This window comes from Dermochelys coriacea, chromosome 4, assembly GCF_009764565.3.
Source record: "Dermochelys coriacea isolate rDerCor1 chromosome 4, rDerCor1.pri.v4, whole genome shotgun sequence".
Lineage (NCBI taxonomy): Eukaryota > Metazoa > Chordata > Testudines > Dermochelyidae > Dermochelys > Dermochelys coriacea.
In genome coordinates, this window is record NC_050071.1 from 2,923,239 (window position 1) to 2,943,106 (window position 19,868).

The following is a 19,868-nucleotide window of genomic DNA, read 5'->3' on the forward strand; positions in this document are numbered from 1 at the left end:
AGGTGCAACCTGGCAGTGCCCATGGTACGATGCCCTGACCCTGCAGGGGGACCTACATACAGGCCCTTCTGCAGGGCTAGAGTCTCTGAGGACAGTGTTTTCCCCAGGAATTGAAATGGGGGGGGGTGTTCAAATTTACTGGGGGAGGTCAGGGCTAAGGAGGGGTGAGACTGTGAGGGTGAAGGTGGGCTGTATGGCACCGTAGTAAAAACTGAAAAATGTTTCATGACCATTTTATTAGATGATTTTAAAATCATCACACAAATTAAAGTTGGCTACTCAAGCCTTCTATGAAGCACTACATCTACATCCTTCTTGGTTTCTTGTTATAATTTTGCACAACTCTGTTAACGAACTTCTTGAATGCAATGCATTAATCTTTGGTGGCTTCTCATGTGTCCGGTACTTCCATTCTTTCAGTTGATATGCTCATTAGTTCATTCACATGATCAGGCAGAAGGTGACTTCTTTCAAAACAGAAACATTTTATTCAATGATGAAAAAGAACGCTCGACTGTAGCTGTTGTGACTGGGAGTAGCAAGAGATGAATTCCTACTTCTTTCAGCCCAGGAAACAGAGCACAAAGATCGGGTCAAGCCACTAGTGATGATAAAAAAGAAGTTGAAGTCAAATCTTCATTCATTCGTCGTATGATATTCCACTCTGTGTTCAAATTCTCTATTCTTAACAGCCTCATTAACACTTGCTGGTGTTGTCCTTGGCCAGTGGAGACTCAGAGTTCAGAGGTGCTTTCACATGAGTTCATCTCCCGGGGGGGGGGGGGGCAAGAAGGCACCTTGCTCGTTCCTCCAGCTGCTCACCGTTCGCTCTGGCCACTGTTGTTCATTGTGCCACCCGTTCACTCCATCGCTCTGTGACCAATTCCTTGCATAATGACAGGTTTCAGAGTAGCAGCCGTGTTAGTCTGTATTCGCAAAAAGAAAAGGAGTACTTGTGGCACCTTAGAGACTAACAAATTTGTTAGTCTCTAAGGTGCCACAAGTACTCCTTTTCTTTCTGTGACCAATGACTCTGCGCTATCACCTTCTGCGGCCACCTGTCACTATGACCTCTGCGAGTCGGTCTCTTGAGGGTCCATGCAGCTCTCAGTGATTTTAGCTGAGCTCTCAGTGGGGGAACCTCGCTGCTAATGCAGACTGGGGCATCTCTTCCACAGAAACACTATTCCACAGCTGGTCTAAGCACCTGATTATCAGTGATTTCAGCTTAGGGGTCACTTAATAAAACAAAAACTATCTATGAAGCCTAATCAGCGCTGTCTTTAAACAGTGGAGAGGGGCAGGTCTAATAGTACTTGTGACTCAGGCAGACGATCAAGCAAAACCCCTGTCCCCACCCTCTCTCTTGATGCCCTCAATCAGCAGAGGCTAAATTCAGTTCGACTGCCCTTTACTCATACACTGGAAATAACAACATTTCATTACACCTCCCACCTCGCATTCAAGTGATTTATAACCCCACCCCAGCCAAAATCTATCATTTGGGCAACACGGCTCTGTTTGCTGGATACCTAGGTGGATGAGGCGTGAATGTAAATACAGTCTGGTCCTGAAGCCTTTCCCCCCAGCGCCGGCTCACTAGCTGTCAGGGAGAGCTCCTTTAGAGTTTGCTTACAAATCAGAACGTGAAATCATTAGCTTGGCCAACCTGCCCGGCATGAATGCACTGACACGGCCATAAAACCAACAGCGGCAGCTGCATAAGGAAGCTAGTCGGCGTTCCTGCTTTTCAGACCGAGTTTACTTTTTCAGGTACACGTATTTTATCATGCGCTGCGCACGCGCTCAAAGTGTGTACTCATGCTTCAGTGCCCATTCACCTTTCCAAACAGTCACTACGCTGGCCACGCTGCCTGTGACTAGCTCAGGAGGCCGGGGGTGGGTGTCAGGGAAGCCCGGGCTGAGGAGCAGCCCCGCGTGGCGCTGCGGGCTCCGCCTGCCCCCCTCCAGGGCCCTGTGGGACGCATAAAGGGGGGAGGGGGGGCGGTGAGCTACTGCCACAGCGGGGCACAGCCCTGGCTCTCCGTCACGCCTCAGTCCACTCCGCGGGGGGCGCCACGTTCTACTCTCTAGCCTACCCTCGCCTGGGATGGGGAACCGCGCTATCACGCGCCCCTGTTTTGGGAGAATGGTACGCGCCACCCCACCTCCAAAGGACGGGCGCCGCGCGGCACGACGCCAGGGCGCACGCGCATTCCGCGCTCATCTGAGCCCCCCCCCCCCCCTTGACGCCGGTCACGCGGCGGCTCAGGAGGACCAGAGCGCGAAGTGCGCGCGCCGCCGCCGCGCGACCGGGAGGGGGGCGAGGCCGGCCCCACCGCGCGCGCCGCCGTAGCCCGATCTTGGGCCGCACGCAGGCGCAGCGCGATGAGGGGGCGGGACCGAAAGCGTGCGACGGCCGCCGCCCGCTCTAGCGTCATGCGCGTGAGCCTCCGCGGCGCTCTCTCGCGGGGACAGGCCCGGCCCGGGACTTGCCGCTGAGGCCGCCCCGCACCGCCAAGATGTACGACGCGGACGAAGGTGAGCGCGCCACGGCCATGCCCGGGGTCCCTCGCCTCAGCCGGGAGCCCGGGGCCGGAGGGCTGCCCCTGGCGGGCGGGCGCGAGACACAGGCCCCTGGGGTCCCTGGCCGGGCCCGGCCCGCCAACCCTTGCAGCGCCGCCGGGCCGCCGAGAGGGTGGTCGAGTCCCTGCGCTTCACCCCGGGCGAGGCTGGCAGAAACCCCTGCGGGGCTGGGTGCGCAGCGGGGAGGGTTGCAGGAGGAGCCGCAGCTGTGGAGCTGCACCTCCAAGTCCTTTCGAAGAGTCAGCGCTTATAGCCAGGAGCAAGAGCACAGGCCTTCTTACCGGCTGGGGGGCTCTGACCTGGGAAGCAGAGACCCCGGAAAAGCCTGGGGGGGGGGTGACTAATCAGCTGACCGCGCCATGCAGCGCCAGGGCCATGCAGTGGCTAAGAGATGATGCGATCCTGGGGGGCGTAAACAGGGGAATTTGGAGCAGAGAGGTCATTTCACTTTTATATTTGGCACTGGTATGACTCCTACTGGACTGTGTCCACTTCTGGTGCCCACAATTCAAGAAGGATGTTATTACACTGAAGAGGGTTCAGAGAAGAGCCATGAGAATGTTTAAAAGATTGGAAAACAAGCCTAATAGTAAAGGAGTACCGGTGGCACCTTAGAGACTAACAAATTTATTAGAGCATAAGCTTTCGTGAGCTACAGCTCACTTCATTGGATGCATTCATTCTTTTTGCGAATACAGACTAACACGGCTGCTACTCTGAAGCCTAATAGTGATAGAGCATAAGAGCTCAATCTGTTTAGCTGAACAAAAGGGGTGATTATTGCAGTCTGTAAATACCTGCATGGGAACAAATATTTGAAAATGAGTTTCTTCAGTCTCGCAAATAAAAGTCGAACATGATGTAATGGCAAAAAGAAAAGGAGTACTTGTGGTACCTTAGAGACTAACAAATTGGGAATCTGTCAACTTCATGAAAAAAATTTAAATTTGTTAGTCTCTAAGGTGCCACAAGTACTCCTTTTCTTTTTGCGGATACAGACTAACGCGGCTGCTACTCTGAAACCTGTCATGATGTAATGGCTGAAAGTTGAGGCTAGACAATTCAGATTGGAAATAAAGCATATGGCTTTAACAGTAAAAGTAATTAACCAGTGGAACAATTTTACCAAGAATTGTGGTGGATTCCTCATCCCTGGCTGTTTTTAACTCAAGATTGTTTATGTTCCTGGAATTATTTTGAGGGAAGTTCTATGACTAGATGAGGTCAGACTAAATGATTATAATGATCCCTTCTGGCCTCAGAATCTGTGAATCTAGTGTAGACTCGGCCTTAGGCATTTTAACAAGTGACCTGATTTTCAAAAGTGCTGAGCACACAGCGGCTCTCACTGGAATCAAAAGTAGCTGATGTGGAAACTGATGCTTTGAAAAATGGAGGTAAGTATTAGGCTCCTGTTTTTCAACCTTTGACTGTATGTTTATAGGGTATTTTAGTATTTTATGTTAATTAAAAAGTGTGAGGGCAAAACTTAAAAACCTGCATGAGTGTCCAATGTTCTTGATGCTACAAGTGAAAAATGTATTTTAGAGTAACACAAACTTTGAAAGATACTTAGATATTAGAATAGCTTGTCTGTGGTTCCTAAATAAACAGGAAGCTGAAACATCTGTTAAAGTACAATTGAAAGTTAATTGATCTTTACCAAAGGCATAAAGGGCCTCATCCAAAGCCTACTGATGTCAATAAAAATCTTTCTTTTGACTTTAATGAGCTTTGCATTGAATTCAGACTGATTTATTAATTGCTACTCTCGGAAAGCACAAGTTTTGAGTGCTGTCATGCATATTTTGCTGAGTGGTGGTAAAGTGTTTAGGAACAGATGGTTAACCTTAGGAAACAAAGTAGACTGAATCCTATTGTTCTCATAAAAGTTCTTGTTTATAATAAGCCTTCATAGGTTGCCTACTTTTTCTCAAGGGCCAGTGGAGTAATGAAACTTTTCCGTGTTCCAGATACAAATAAATTACAATATTTTTATTACTGTAGTGTCTTTGAGCCCCAGACATGGACCAAGACTCCACTGTGTTAAGCGCTGAGCAAATACAGAATGAAAAATGGTCCCTGCCCCAAAGAGCTTACAGTCCAAGTATGACAGTAGGCTGTGTTCATAGCTTTCCTGTTATCCCTCTTACAGGTTTTATTAAGCTCACTAGATTCCACTGCATGCATCCAATGAAGTGGGTTTTAGCCCACGAAAGCTTATGCCCAAATAAATTTGTTAGTTTCTAAGATGCCACAAGTACTCCTCGTTTATTTTAGAAAAATAACGTATTTGTGTGTAGCCTTTGGGTATTTAGAAGCTATATACAGCCAAAGAAAACATGAATGAATAGAAAGACTGATTTGTTCTGCTTTCTTGATAGATATGCAATATGATGAAGATGATGATGAAATCACTCCAGATTTATGGCAAGAAGCATGCTGGATAGTTATTAGGTAACTTTATCAAACTTTCTAAGAAATGTTAAGAACAGTGAAGTAATCAGGCAAATGTACCCTTAGCTAAAACATGTAATACTAATAAATATTATATCCTAATTTATTGTACTTAGAATCATAGGATATCAGGGTTGGAAGGAACCTCAGGAGATCATCTAGTCCAACCCCCTGCTCAAAGCAGGACCAATCCCCAATTTTTCCCCCAGATCCCTAAGTGGCCCCCTCAAGGATTGAACTCACAACCCTGGGTTTAGCACGCCAATGTTCAAACCACTGAGCTATCCCTGTGATGGAAATTCCAAGATTTCGTGTCTAAAATCATAAAAAACCTTTCTATTTAAGAATGAAAGAACGGTTACAAAGAGAGAACATAAGATTTGAGACCACTGGGCCAGTGTATAATGGCCAAAGGTCAATGGTTTTGTAAGTCATTGCCTTCCTAGACAACCTGAAAAGGTTTTCGTAGCAAATTCAGCACTAACACAATATTTTCCATTATTGCTTGTGGGTGTAGAGCTACATTTATAAGGTTACTGCTAAGAATAATGCTAACATAGTGAATTGGTAAGTAAGTTAAGGCCCCGATCCCACAGCTTCTTGCAAGTGGGTCAATAGGGAACAAAGTTGCAGGAACTGGGTATAAATATTTCTGTCTATTTTTTTTTGAAAGCTTCTTTAGAACAATTGTTTTCTTCTCACAGCACAATGTTGAAATGCAAGCAGAGATTTGTTTCAGGTAGCAATAATATCCTTTGATTAATTACAGTATGTTTATCTTGTATTTTTAAACATTACCTGATAATTAACATAGTTTATGAATATGTAAACTGAGAATTTTTGTTGATTAATTGAATATGCCTTATTTTTTTTAAGCTCCTATTTTGATGAGAAGGGGTTGGTCCGACAACAGCTGGATTCTTTTGATGAGTTCATTCAGATGTCTGTGCAGAGAATTGTAGAAGATGCACCACCTATCGATCTACAAGCTGAAGCTCAGCATGCCACAGGAGAAGTTGAAGAACCGGTAAGAGGGACCTTTGCAGAGTTTGATTCTTTTAATCGTACAAATGTGAATATTGTGCTGGGAGTTCTTATTGCAGTTGAACAGCTGAAGGCTGCAGCAGCAGACCCAGTCAATTAGTGCATGATACAGCTAAAAAGAAATGCTACTAATGGGGAAACGAATGGGTCACTAAAGCAGTTGCAACTCGTAACATTTTTGGCAAAAATGGTATGTCCATAAAGAACTTTATCAAGGGTGAGTATCAATTTTTTTTAAACCTTTTATTCATTTCGTGCTACATTTTCAAAAACTTTCACGCCTGGGGCCAGATATTCAAAAGGGCTCAGTTCCCATTGTTCTCATTTGACACTTTATCAAATTGTATTCCTTAACTCCAGAAGCATGATGTGCTACATGTAATCAGAATGCCATTCTCAAACTTCTGGAACTTAATTTCAAAACATTGCTTTCAGTCTAGGCCAAGTGAACATTACACTTCTGGACCCCGTTCATATCAAGCTTAAAGAAAAGCTGGCTGGAGAAAAATCTTGATACAAGTTTTAGTAACCAAAAGATCATCCATTCCCAGTCTCTATTCAAGCCTAAGTTAATTGTGTCCAGTTTGCAAATTAATTCCAATTCAGCAGTCTCTCGTTGGAGTCTGTTTTTAAAGCTTTTTTGTTGAAGGATAGCCACTCTTAGGTCTGTGATCGAGTGACCAGAGAGATTGAAGTGTTCTCCAACTGGTTTTTGAATGTTATAATTCTTGACGTCTGATTTGTGTCCATTCCTTCTTTTATGTAGAGACTGTCCAGTTTGGCCAATGTACATGTCAGCTATCCTTGCAACAAAGCCCGTTGCCAACTCTGTCCACATATCTATTCAGGGGATACCATCATAGGGCCTAATCACATCAGCCACACTATCAGAGGCTCGTTCACCTGCGCGTCTACCAATGTGATATATGCCATCATGTGCCAGCAATGCCCCTCTGCCATGTACATTGGCCAAACTGGACAGTCTCTACGTAAAAGAATGAATGGACACAAATCAAACGTCAAGAATTATAACATTCAAAAACCAGTTGGAGAACACTTCAATCTCTCTGGTCACTCGATCACAGACCTAAGAGTGGCTATACTTCAACAAAAAAGCTTCAAAAACAGACTCCAACGAGAGACTGCTGAATTGGAATTAATTTGCAAACTGGACACAATTAACTTAGGCTTGAATAGAGACTGGGAATGGATGAGTCATTACACAAAGTAAAACTATTTCCCCATGGTATTTCTCCCTTCCATCCCACCCCCCACTGTTCCTCTGATATTCTTGTTAACTGCTGGAATTAGCCTACCTTGCTTGTCACCATGAAAGGTTTTCCTCCTTCCCCCCCCCCCCCCCCCCGCTGCTGGTGATGGCTCATCTTAAGTGATCACTCTCCTTACAGTGTGTATGATAAACCCATTGTTTCATGTTCTCTGTGTGTGTGTGTGTGTGTGTGTGTGTGTGTGTGTGTGTCCTCTGCTTTTTCCACCAAATGCATCCGATGAAGTGAGCTGTAGCTCACGAAAGCTTATGCTCTAATAAATTTGTTAGTCTCTAAGGTGCCACGAGTACTCCTTTTCTTTATCCTCACAAAGAGTAACAACTGCAGAGAAATAACTAAATAGATTTCTAGTTAGATTGTCAGCCCTTTGGGGTGAGGCCACCCTCTTTTTTTAGTTCTGTGTTTGTACAGTGCTTAGTATAATGAGGTCCTGCTCCATGACTGGGGTTCCTAGGTGCTGTGGTAGTACAAATACTAAAACTAAAGCAAATCTTCTGAGCCAAGTATGAAATATTTCATCATAAGCTGCAACTTTCTGGAAAATATGTAAGCTATTCATAATAGGGATTGGAATGAAAGTGCCCTTTCAGTCATAAATAAAATTGCTAATGTTAGGCTATAGTAAACTAATGCAAACAATAAGTATATTAAAAGATAATTATTTGAATTCCACTGTTAACTATATTACATTTAACAGATTTAGAAACAGTCAGAAGTCATTCATGAAACAGATAATAACAGTGGGAAAACTTGAACAGCCTATGACCTGAAATACAGCTCTTGAAGCAGCTATAGTTAGGCTTTCTTCTTTTTATACTATCTATCTCCATTACCAGTTCAAAGTGCATCTATATCTGATGGTGCCCTGGCCAGCTGAGTAAGGAAACTGATACTTGGGGCATAAGAAGTGGCCAAAAGGAGAATATGCACTTTGCTGAAGTCCAAGTTTTTCTCTCTCTCCGTTTTTCCCCTGTTCTCTTGCTAAGAAGTCTTTTTATGCCTGCTGGATGGAATGGATAGAATTGCTCCTGCCAGTGCTTATGCAATGTGGGAATCACCAGATACTCCAGAAAAAGATGCTGCTGCACTGACACAAGGCTTCTGTCTGCAATTTTGTGTCCTCTTCACGTAACTCCTAGTCTTCTCTTTCTACCACCTGCAAGAAGTCATGGAGAGTCAAATTCTCATCTACCACTTGGTAGTGTGTAGTGCTTTGAGATGCTACAATTATATGTATGATAGTTAAATATATGTAAATACAATAGTCCTGGCTTTGTGCCATTGAGCAATTCCAGGACACACTCTCTCTTTTTTTTGTGTGTGTTCTGATTTTTAGACGTTTTTTGGGAGTAACAAAGCAGTGTAAATATTTAATGTCTCTTACAGGATATATTTAAAAAAAACCCCCAATACTGTGACTTCAAGTTTGAAGTTCTTGTATCTTTATAAATTCATATTTACATATCATCTATCTGACCCAGTAAATATTAATGGTCTTGAAGGCAAAATAATTAGTAAGATCAGATCACATTACAAAGACAATAAAACATCTAGCTCAGCAAATGTGTGCAAATCCATAGAGAAGTATGTGAGAAGGGCAAGACCTGTTAGGGATTTTAATCTGCTTCTCCCACCACCATTCTCAACCCAAACCAGTGCCGGATTGCCCCCTACAATATTTTTTCTCATAATTTGTCTGGTTTGTAAATAAACAATTCTGCTTCTATCACTGCACCTGTCATTAATAGATTTCGTTGTCAGAAAACTTTTCCCGGTAACATTCCTAAGACTTTCCTTTCCTTAATTTTATCACACTCTTGCTAGTGAATATCCCTTTGTAGCATGCTAAATAACTATTCTTCCTCTTTAGTGTTATGAAATCTTCAAACTACTTGGAGACGATCTTGTGTTTCTCTCTTTTTTTTGCATCCCCTCCTGCCCAATATCTTTAGTCATGGCTAAGAGAATCTGTACATATTTAGGGCTTTTCCATGAGGATCAACCTTTCCAGATCTTAAATGTTTGATGTTTTTCTCTGAATTCTTTTGAGTTTATCCTACATCTGTGTTAATGAGGCATCCAGTGAAGTAAGTGCAGTTTGTCTACAGACCTATAGAAAGGGATTACCTCTCTAATCCTTGAATTGGGATCTGTGTGTGTGGCATTGTATATGTATTAAACAAGCTCTAAATTATCTCATGCATATTGTGATTTGCCATTCTGATTATTAAAATTAGTTATTTTGGGTTATTTTCAGCCACGATATCTGCTGAAGTTTGAACAAATCTATCTCTCCAAGCCTACGCATTGGGAAAGAGATGGTGCACCATCACCCATGATGCCCAATGAAGCCAGACTGAGAAATCTTACGTAAGAAAAAGCTCCTTAGCAGCTGTTGGATACTATGAAGGAACACACCTGTAATCTAAATTAATAGGATTTTCTCTAATTTTAATTATGCCCTGTAAAATGAAGAATTACTTCCCTATATTTAAAACCAACTGCTTGAGTATTAAGTACAAAAGATCATTGACACATTACTACTAAGTAATATAATTTAACAGTACCAACAATTTCTCGGAATAGCTTTATCAGTCCTTTATTTTATGCTTTCTCTAGTTCAGAATGCATTATCTTCATATTGGAATGATATTGTCGTGGATGGGTATAAACTGTTTAGAAGGACAGGCGGGGGAGAAAAGGTGGAGGAGTTACCCTGTATGTAAGAGAGTGGTATGATTGCTCAGAGCTCCAGTGTGAAACTGGAGAAAAGCCTGTTGAGAGTCTTTGGGCTAAGTTTAGAGGTGAGAGCAACAAGAGTGATGTCGTGGTGGGCGTCTGCTGTAGGCCACAGGACCAGGATGATGAGGTAGATGAGACTTTTTTCAGAGAACTAACAAAAAAGTTTCTAGATCACAGGCCCTAGTTCTCATGGGGAACTTCAGTCACCCTGATATCTGCTGGGAGAGCAATATATAGCAGTGCACAGACAATCCAGGAAGTTTTTGGAGAGTGTTGGGAACAACTTACTGGTGCAAGTGCTGGAGGAACCAACTTGGGGCCGTGCTCCTCTTAACCTGCTGCAAACAAACAGAAGAATTGGTTGGGGAAATAGAAGTGGGTGGCAACCTGGGAGGCAGTGACCATAAGATGGTCGAGGTCAGGATCCTGACATAAGGAAGAAAGGAGAGCAGCAAAATATGGATGCTGGACTTCAGAAAAGCAGACTTTGATTCCCTCAGGGAACTGATGGGTAGGATCCCATTGGAGACTAATAAGAGGAGGAAAGGAGTCCAGGAGAGCTGGCTGTATTTTAAAAAAGCCTTATTGAGGGCACCAGGAACAAACCATCCCAATGTGCAAAAGAATAGCAAATATGGCAGGCGACCAGATTGGCTTAACAGCGAAATCTTCAGTGAGCTTAAACACAAAAAGGAAGCTTACAAGAAGTGGAAACTTGGACTGATGACTCGGGAGGAGTATAAACATACTGCTCAAGCATGCAGGGTGTAATCAGGAAGGCCAAAGCACAATTGGAGTTGCAGCTAGCAAGGGATGTGAAAGGTAATAAGAAGGGTTTCTTCAGGTATGTTAGCAACAACAAGAAGGTCAGGGAAAGTGTGGGCCCGTTACTGAATGAGGGAGACAACTTAGTGACAAACGATGTGAAAAAGTTGAAGTACTCAATGCTTTCTTTTGCCTCGGTCTTCAAAGACCAGGTCAGCTCCCAGACTGCTGCACTAGATAGCACAGTATGGGGAGGAGGTGAGCAGCCCTTAGCGGTGAAAGAACAGGTTAAGGACTATTTAGAAAAGCTGGACGTGCACAAGTCCATGGGGATGGATCTAATGCATCTGAGGGTGCTGAGGGAGTTGGCTGATGTGATTGCAGAGCCATTGGCCATTATCTTTGAAAACTTGTGGTGAACGGGGGAGGTCCCGGATGATTGGAAAAAGGCAACTATAGTGCCCACCTTTAAAAAAGGGAAGGAGAATCTGGGGAACTACAGACCTGTCCACCTCACCTCAGTCCCTGGAAAAATCATGGGCCAGGTCCTCAAGGAATCTCTTTTGAAGCACTTGGAGGAGAGGAAGGTGATCAGGAACAGTCAACGTGGATTCAACAAGGGCAAATCATACCTGACCAACCTTATTGCCTTCTATGATGAGATAATTGGCTCTGTGGATATGGGGAAAGTGATGGACATGATATATCTTGACTTTAGCAAAGCTTTTGATAGGGTCTCCCACAGTATTCTTGCCAGCAAGTTTAAAAAGTATGGATTGGATGAGTGGACTATAAGGTGAATAGAAAGCTGGTTAGATTGTTGGGCTCAACGGGTAGTGATCTACAGCTCGATGTGTAACAAGCGGAGTACCCCTGGGGTCGGTCCTGCGGCTGGTTTTGTTCATCTTTATTAATGATCTGGATGATGGGATTAATTGTACCCTCAGCAAGTTTGCAGATGACACTAAGCTGGGGGGAGAGGTAGGTTGACCTAGACATATTGAAGGATTGGGCCAAAAGAAATCTGAGGTTCAACAAGGACAAGTGCAGAGTCCTGCACTTAGGATGGAAGAATCCCATGTATTGCTACAGGCTGGGGTCCGACTGGCTAAGTGGCAGTTCTGCAGAAAAGGACCTGGGGGTTACAGTGGACGAGAAGCTGAATGAGTCAACAGTGTGCCCTTGTTGCCAAGAAGGCTAATGGCATATTGGACTATATCAGTAGAAGCATTGCCAGCAGATTGAGGGAAGTGATTATTCCCCTCTATTCAGCACTGGTGAGGTCACATCTGGAGTATTGCATCGAGTTTTGGGCCCCCCGCTACAGAAAGGATATGGACAAATTGGAAAGAGTACAGTGGAGGGCAACGAAAATAGTTAGGGGGCTGGGGCACATGACTTATACGGAGAGGCTGAGGGAACTGGGGTTATTTAGTCTGCAGAAGAGAAGAATGGGGGGGAGGATTTGATAGCAGTCTTCAGCTACCTGAAGGGGGGTTCCAAAAAGGATGGAGATACCCCAGGTGTTCTCAAACTGGGGGTTGGGACCCCTTAGGGTGTCACAAGATTATTACATGGGGGGGTTGTGAGCTGTCAGCCTCCTCCCCAAACCCTGCTTTGCCTCCAGCATTTATAATGGTGTTAAAAAGTGTCAAATTCAGAAGCTTGCTGTGTGAAAAGGGTCACCAGTACAAAAGTTTGAGAACCACCGAGATAGGCTGTTCTCGGTGGTGGCAGATGATGGAACAAGAAGCAATGGTCTCAGGTTGCAGTGGGGGAGGTCTAGGTTGGATATTAAGAAAAACTGTTTCACTTGGAGGGTGGTGAAGCACTGGAATGGGTTACCTAGGGAGGTGATAGAATCTCCATAAGTTTTTTGAGGGCCAGCTTGACAAAGCCCTGGCTGGGATGATTTAGTTGAGGTTGGTCCTGCTTTGAGTAGGGGGGTTAGACTGATGACCTTCTGAGGTCTCTTCCAACCCAAATCTTCTATGATTCTAATGTTATAATATAGGCATGTCGTATTTTATTTTTCGTAGATATTCTGCCCCCTTGTATGTGGATATAACTAAAACAGTTATTAAAGAAGGAGAGGACCAGTTACAGACACAGCATCAGAAAACCTTTATAGGAAAAATTCCTATCATGCTCCGTTCAACATACTGCCTGTTGAATGGCTTGACTGATCGTGATCTTTGTGAACTGAATGAATGTCCTCTTGACCCTGGTGGCTATTTCATTATTAATGGATCAGAAAAGGTAAAGAGTTAATTTCATGTGAAGAAATGTGTGGTTTTTTGAAAATTTTTTTTAACAAATACTGAAAATTACACATTGAAATGGCTCTATTTGACATGTGTTCCTCTTTTTTACCAATCAGAAAACTCTTTTATGGAATACTACTTAAAACATTTTTTTGATAGTTTTGTTTCCAGTTCCAACACTTGTAGTGCCAGTCTAATTCTGAAAAGTGGCAGTATAAAAACAAACCTTTTCCTTGTTATTCAGAGTTGTATGTACTTGTTTTAGTGACAAAATAAGTTTTTTTTTGTTGTTGTTGTTGCTATTTTTACTCTTATTCAGTAGAACCAGCATAAGTAGTAAAGTAAATTCTGTTCCATCATGTGCCTCGTTCATTAAATTGTTTGCCAAGTTCATTTAATGTGCACCTATGTAAATGCATTGAAGGCACTGTGACTGCACAGCTATCAGTGAGGGCATAATTTGGCCCTCAGCATCTCTGCTGTTGGTGTGATGGGAAAAAAGAATCTAATTTGACTCTCGGGGCTGGCAGTTGAAATTTTCTTTATTTGTGCACTAAGCACATTTGACATGGAAATTAAGACACAACAGACACGGAATCTTCTGATGCCATTTTTACAGTTGCTTTTCAGATACAATATGCTAACCCTTAAGGCATTATAAGACCTCTACGGAGTGGTATCTAAATGCATCACTACTAGAAAATGGTGTTCTAAAACCCTGTGATCTTGGAGCGTCCCTTGTTTCTGGTGTGCTATCTTAAGTAATACTATTACATGGTATTTTCTTAGAACTCTGTTCTTCTAAAGATGAAAAACACTAGCACAACGAGCAGCCTTTAGCAAAATAACAATGTGCATATAGTTATGTGGAGAGCTTAACAAGTACTATTATGCTATTGTACAGCCAATAAGGATAGTACAGTACAAGCTAGATTTTAATAGCTGGGTAAGAACAAAATTGGCAAATTGACAAAAAATAGTAAAGGGTTTGAAGTCAGTTTGAAAACTAAACATCTTACAGGTATTGCATGTTTATATTTACTTACTATAAGCATGCCCTTATCTGGTTATTTACAGTGCTTTGTTTCCAATATAGGTTCTGATTGCTCAAGAGAAGATGGCTACAAACACAGTGTATGTGTTTGCAAAGAAAGATTCGAAATATGCTTACACAGGAGAATGTAGATCCTGTCTGGAGAATTCCTCTCGACCAACTAGTACTATATGGGTTAGCATGCTGGCCAGAGGAGGGCAGGTATGCATGACTGATGATTTAATAATGGTGGATATTTTATACACCTCTACCCTGATATAACGCTGTCCTTGGGAGCCAAAAAATCTTACCGGATTATAGCTGAAACCGCATTATATCAAACTTGCTTTGATCCACCGGAACACACAGCCCTGCCCCTCCAGAGTGCTGCTTTACCGCGTTGTATCCAAATTTGTGTTATATTGGGTTGCGTTATATCGGGATAAAGGTGTATTTGGTTTATGTTTGGGCTGAAATTTTGTAAGACTTTCTGGAGTTTTTTTTTTATGTGGTATCTCATGGTATTTAAGTTTAGGTTTTTTGAGAAACTGTTGGATGTAATGCTTTGAAGAGTGTAATCAAATATATTTATTAAATATGTATTTGTGAGTAGATTTTCAAATCTAATGTATATAATTGTAACATCTTGAATAAGATGAAAAATGTTGTTCAGTAGCTGCTCTGTGGCATTAATAGTTTAAAAACAGATGTATTCGAAATGGGACAGACCTCATCTAATTATTTATATTTATGGTTTTGTACATGGCATTCTTTTCAGTTTCAAATACCATACTTCTCTCTCTTGACTAAGTACTTTATTCAAGCCATTTGAAGTCCAGAAAAAGTTGGTTTGTTTGAAATCAAATGCATTTGAGACTGATCTACCCTGTCCCCCCTCTAGGGTGCAAAGAAGAGCGCTATTGGTCAGCGTATTGTAGCAACTCTGCCGTATATCAAACAAGAAGTGCCCATCATTATTGTTTTCCGTGCATTAGGTTTTGTATCTGACAGAGACATTTTAGAACACATAATTTATGACTTTGAAGATCCTGAGATGATGGAAATGGTAATGTATATTCAATAATGGTATGGGTCATGGTGTTAAGTGAGCTAAAGTCTGTCTGTCTACTTCTACTATATTCAAAGCATCCTGTCCATATCCCAGTTGTAATTTTAAGACTCATGTACCACCTGAATCTTAAATGTTAGGGGTTTTTGGTTTTTTTTTTTTTTTTTTGCATTGGTTAAAGTAATAAAAGTTCTTTGAATAAAACAATTATGGTAAATGTACATTTACCCAAAGTGCTTGTGTGGGAATGGAAGAGCGCTGCTTACTATTCAGTTACAGGGTCTGATCCGGCTCCCATTGAAATCAGTGGAAAAAAATCCTATGTCTGTCTCAACTATCTTTTTGTGCACTGCCTACTGTACCACACTGATCCGCAGTTGTCTTTTACAAAAAGCTAATCTGTATGTAGTGGAATTTTTTTATTTTTAATATAAACAGTACTTAGCTGTGAAGTAGCTTGAAATCATGTTTAGTGATACAATCCTGTGAACATTTTTACTTTTTTAAAGATCCAGTCATCATTTGCTGGTTTAGAAGTATTTCTTGGAGGTGCATTGTCTGTGGTGACTGTCATCATGTTAGCTAATTTGGTATTAATATCCTAGTATACGAAGACTTTATTTAAACTGTCATCACCTACTAAATTTTATTTTTAAATGAAACATGCTTAATTGTAACTTCAGAAAATAATTCTACATGCATTGCCACTTTTGTATTAATGTCTTATTCTAGAATATCTGATGTTCGCTGCTGCCCCTTTAAAAAAAAAAAAATCTGTTGCAGTATAATGGAGAATTTTGAAGAAAAAAATTTTTTGGAATTTTTATTTAAAATGTAGTTAACTAGAACTTCATAAAAAAAAAAAAAATTTCAGGAACAGCTACATAATTGATTCTTTTCTCTCCCCCCCCCCCCGCCTCCCCCCCCCGGCGGATGCAATGATTTTTGCTTCCTTTTGTTCATTAGGTCAAGCCTTCCTTGGATGAAGCATTTGTCATCCAGGAACAGAATGTAGCATTAAACTTCATCGGATCAAGAGGTGCAAAGCCTGGTGTTACCAAAGAGAAAAGAATTAAGTATGCAAAAGAAGTCTTACAGAAGGAAATGCTTCCACATGTTGGTGTCAGTGACTTTTGTGAAACCAAAAAGGCCTATTTTCTGGGGTATGACTTCGTTTGTTTGTCTTAAATGCTGTGTCATACATCTGAAAGTGAAACTGTCAACTCAAAATTGATTCAAAATTTAGTTTAGATATTTATGAAATGTAAGACTGGTAGAATTGTTTCCACAATTTTCAAAATAGTACTAATAGTTACTTTCCCCTGTAGTATTTGCAACCCAATCCTTGCAGCATTGAAATGGCAGAAACAATGAGGGTGGATTTTAAGTTGAATGTGGTATTGGGGACCTACATAAAGACACTAGAGTAGAACCTCAGTTAAGAACATCTCAGGAATGGAGGTTGTTCATAACTGAACAAAATGTTATGGCTGTTCTTTCAAAAGTTTACAACTGAACATTGACTTTAATACAGCTCTAAAACTTTACCATGTAGAAGAAAAATGCTGCTTTTAACCATCTTAATTTAAATGAAACAAGTACAAAAAGTTTCCTTACTATATCAAATCTTTCTTTAAACTTTCCCTTTATTTTTTTAGTAGTTTACATTTAACACAATACTCTACTGTACTTGCTTTTTTAAAATCTTTGCTGCTTCCTGATTGCATACTTCTGGGTCTAAATGAGGTGTGCCGTTGACCGGTCAGTTCTTAACTCTAATATTCATAACTCTGAGGTTCTACTGTATTGTTAATATACTTCTTGAGTTGACAGTGTAGTTGTGGTGCAGGCTGACTGTAAGGCCGTATAGTGTATTTCTGGTCATCTAAAATTATTTGGGTGGTATCACCTTGCTCAGTGCCTAATGATATACAGGCAGTCAGTCCCTGCATCAGGAGCCCCAGGCCCCAGTTCAGCCAGTTGGTGGCCCCTATGCTCATGCAGAGCCCTGCTGACTTAACTGGGGCCTAAATTAGACAATACAAGACAGAGGAAAAGAGCACTGGTTGGCCAGGTGAAGGTCCAATCCAAAAGTGGGGTAGATTGTTTAAAAAAATTCTCCTTTTGGGTCTGCATTGACTTAAACAAGCAGTGGGTTTTTAGGACTTGTGCTTATTAACCTGGTAAGGAGGTCTGTGTTTTAGAAATGCAATGATTTCATTTGATTTAGGATTGACAATTCATCGGCACCCCTAGTGGATATGTCCCGCAAATAGTTGTTTGGTCTTGATGATGAATGTCTGGTTCTAATTAAAATACAAAGTAAGGTGTCTTTTTTTTTTTTTATTTTATTAGATATATGGTTCATAGATTACTACTGGCAGCTCTGGGCAGAAGAGAACTCGATGACAGAGATCATTATGGCAACAAAAGACTTGATCTGGCAGGGCCATTGCTTGCATTCTTGTTCAGAGGGTAAGCATGATAAACAAAATTGTAGGTATTAAATGGTATTCTCGTGTTTAAAAAGTGTCATATTTCATGTAATAGTTGTTGGGAATGTAAAACTGTCATACTAGAACAGACCATTGTTTCAATTCTGATATCCTCTCAGACCATGGCCAGTCTCAGATTCTTCAGGGGAAGGTACAAGATGTACAATTATGGAATAACCAGTCCATAGGAATCAGAGTAGCAGCCGTGTTAGTCTGTATCCACAAAAAGAAAAGGAGTACTTGTGGCACCTTAGACTCTTATGTTCAAATAAATTTGTTAGTGTCTAAGGTGCCCGAAGAAACTTCTCTGAACTCCAGGTGATTAGTTGCTGGTCTATGCCCTGTAGCATGAGGAGTTTATATGCCTTTATATTTATGCTGCCTAATGTAACTGTGGATGGAATTCTTATCAATATAAAAATGTAATTCTGTTTTGACTCCTGTGAAGCATTTCACTTCTATTTTCTGTGTCCTGTTTTCAAAAACTCTCCATAAATCTGTTTGATTAAATTGACCTGCTATAGAATGTTACTACAATTACCCTTCCTGGCTTCTAACAATTACATTTTCTGCTTTCTTCAACAGAATGTTTAAGAATTTGCTCAAAGAAGTGAGAATATACGCACAAAAATTTATTGACAGAGGGAAAGATTTTAACTTGGAACTGGCAATTAAAACAAGGATTATATCAGATGGTTTGAAGTACTCATTGGCTACTGGAAACTGGGGTGATCAGAAGAAAGCTCATCAGGCCAGAGCAGGAGTATCTCAGGTAGCCTAGCTAAATAAGTCTTAGACAAAGCATAGCTTTTGTCTTGTAAAAGCTTCTGTATACCTATCCAGAATACTTGTATTAAAAACTCTCTCTAAGATTCTGTCACATCAGAGTTTTTATGTTGGCTGAGCAGTCTCTACAGAGCATTACTAGTATATATTAAAGGTGAACAGAGTTCTTTCAGGATCAGCCCTACAATAGAAGTTGCTGAACACCCACATGCACACAGTTAAAAGTTCTGCCAGTGTAGTAATATCTTCAGTGGAAACCTAACTGTGATTCTGGGAGCCCTTCAGTGCCAACTGGCAAAGGGCGTACCAAACCATAATGCAGAACCCCTCATGCACTCCTTGCCCCAACACACTGTTGTCATAATCTGTGTATCTGAAAGGTGTCATGTAAGGTATCCTGTCCAAACTGGTAACACGCTGGTCGTTAATATTATTGTGTGGGTAGTGTGCAAAGAACTATAGATGTGTGCTGGAAATATGTTCTTAAAATATGTTTGGCAAGCCGTGCATAAGCCCTAGACAAAGGAATGTTGTTTTGCCTGCTTGACTGTCTCTCCAATGTAAATTGAGGAAGGTGAAGCCAGAAACCAGGAGAGTACATTTACATATCAGGTAAATGAAGCCCTTAAATTAGCAAGTGGGGGAGATGCCACTTAATGATTATGACAAGGGATGGAGGCTCTATAGCCAGAAAGGCTTCCTGGGGAAACAGACAATGGGTTTAGGGGAAATATAAGAAGAAACAGGGATTAATTAATTGGGATTATCATCTTGGACAAAAGATGCCAGAGTGCTCAAACTCTGGGAGAGTTGGATCCTTCAGCCAAAGAGGTTGAAGTCTCTGGGAACTGACTGTAGGTGAAAAACCAGCTCACACAAAGATTGTAACTTGCTAAAGTTAAGTTTTAGTCAGTAGAATGTGTGGGTTTTTTTGTTTGTAACCTTTCATGTCTCTTTCACCCTTAAGTGATTTCAAGTAAGTCTAGTCAAGTAAGTCTAAACTCGTTCTTGTTTTATTACAGAACTATCTCTGATTTAAAATGGAAGTGTGAGTCTTCAGCTAATCTAACGGGCTGTTGTGTGCTCTGCCTCTTTGGAGGCAACAAACTTAACTTCTGTGAGTGTTCAGTGAGAGGGACTGGACACTGCAGAAATACATCTCTTGGGAATTTGGGCTCACTGTTGCCTGCAAGGGAAGGTTTGGACTGGCAGAGTCGTGAAGAGTTTGCCAGTAAGGCAGACAAGCTGATGTGTCCGGGTGATGACACAGAGCTTAGCAGCAGCAAAGCTAACTCTTGCTGAGGCAGAGTGGTGGTAATACAGTTCTGGGTGATCTGG

General features: G+C 41.7%; 1 protein-coding gene across 1 annotated transcript in view; it reads left to right on the forward strand.

The window, feature by feature from the left end:
• The first annotated feature begins 2,198 nt into the window (after window positions 1-2,198).
• POLR2B (RNA polymerase II subunit B) overlaps window positions 2,199-19,868 on the forward strand; it is a 28,700-nt gene continuing 11,030 nt past the window's right edge. The window contains exons 1-10 of the mRNA XM_038399474.2: window positions 2,199-2,541; window positions 4,971-5,043; window positions 5,920-6,070; window positions 9,634-9,746; window positions 12,923-13,142; window positions 14,244-14,402; window positions 15,082-15,246; window positions 16,216-16,412; window positions 17,605-17,724; window positions 18,330-18,516. Of these exons, the coding sequence (XP_038255402.1) occupies window positions 2,523-2,541; window positions 4,971-5,043; window positions 5,920-6,070; window positions 9,634-9,746; window positions 12,923-13,142; window positions 14,244-14,402; window positions 15,082-15,246; window positions 16,216-16,412; window positions 17,605-17,724; window positions 18,330-18,516 (1,404 nt within the window). The 5' untranslated portion in view covers window positions 2,199-2,522. The remainder of the gene's footprint in view (window positions 2,542-4,970; window positions 5,044-5,919; window positions 6,071-9,633; window positions 9,747-12,922; window positions 13,143-14,243; window positions 14,403-15,081; window positions 15,247-16,215; window positions 16,413-17,604; window positions 17,725-18,329; window positions 18,517-19,868) is intronic.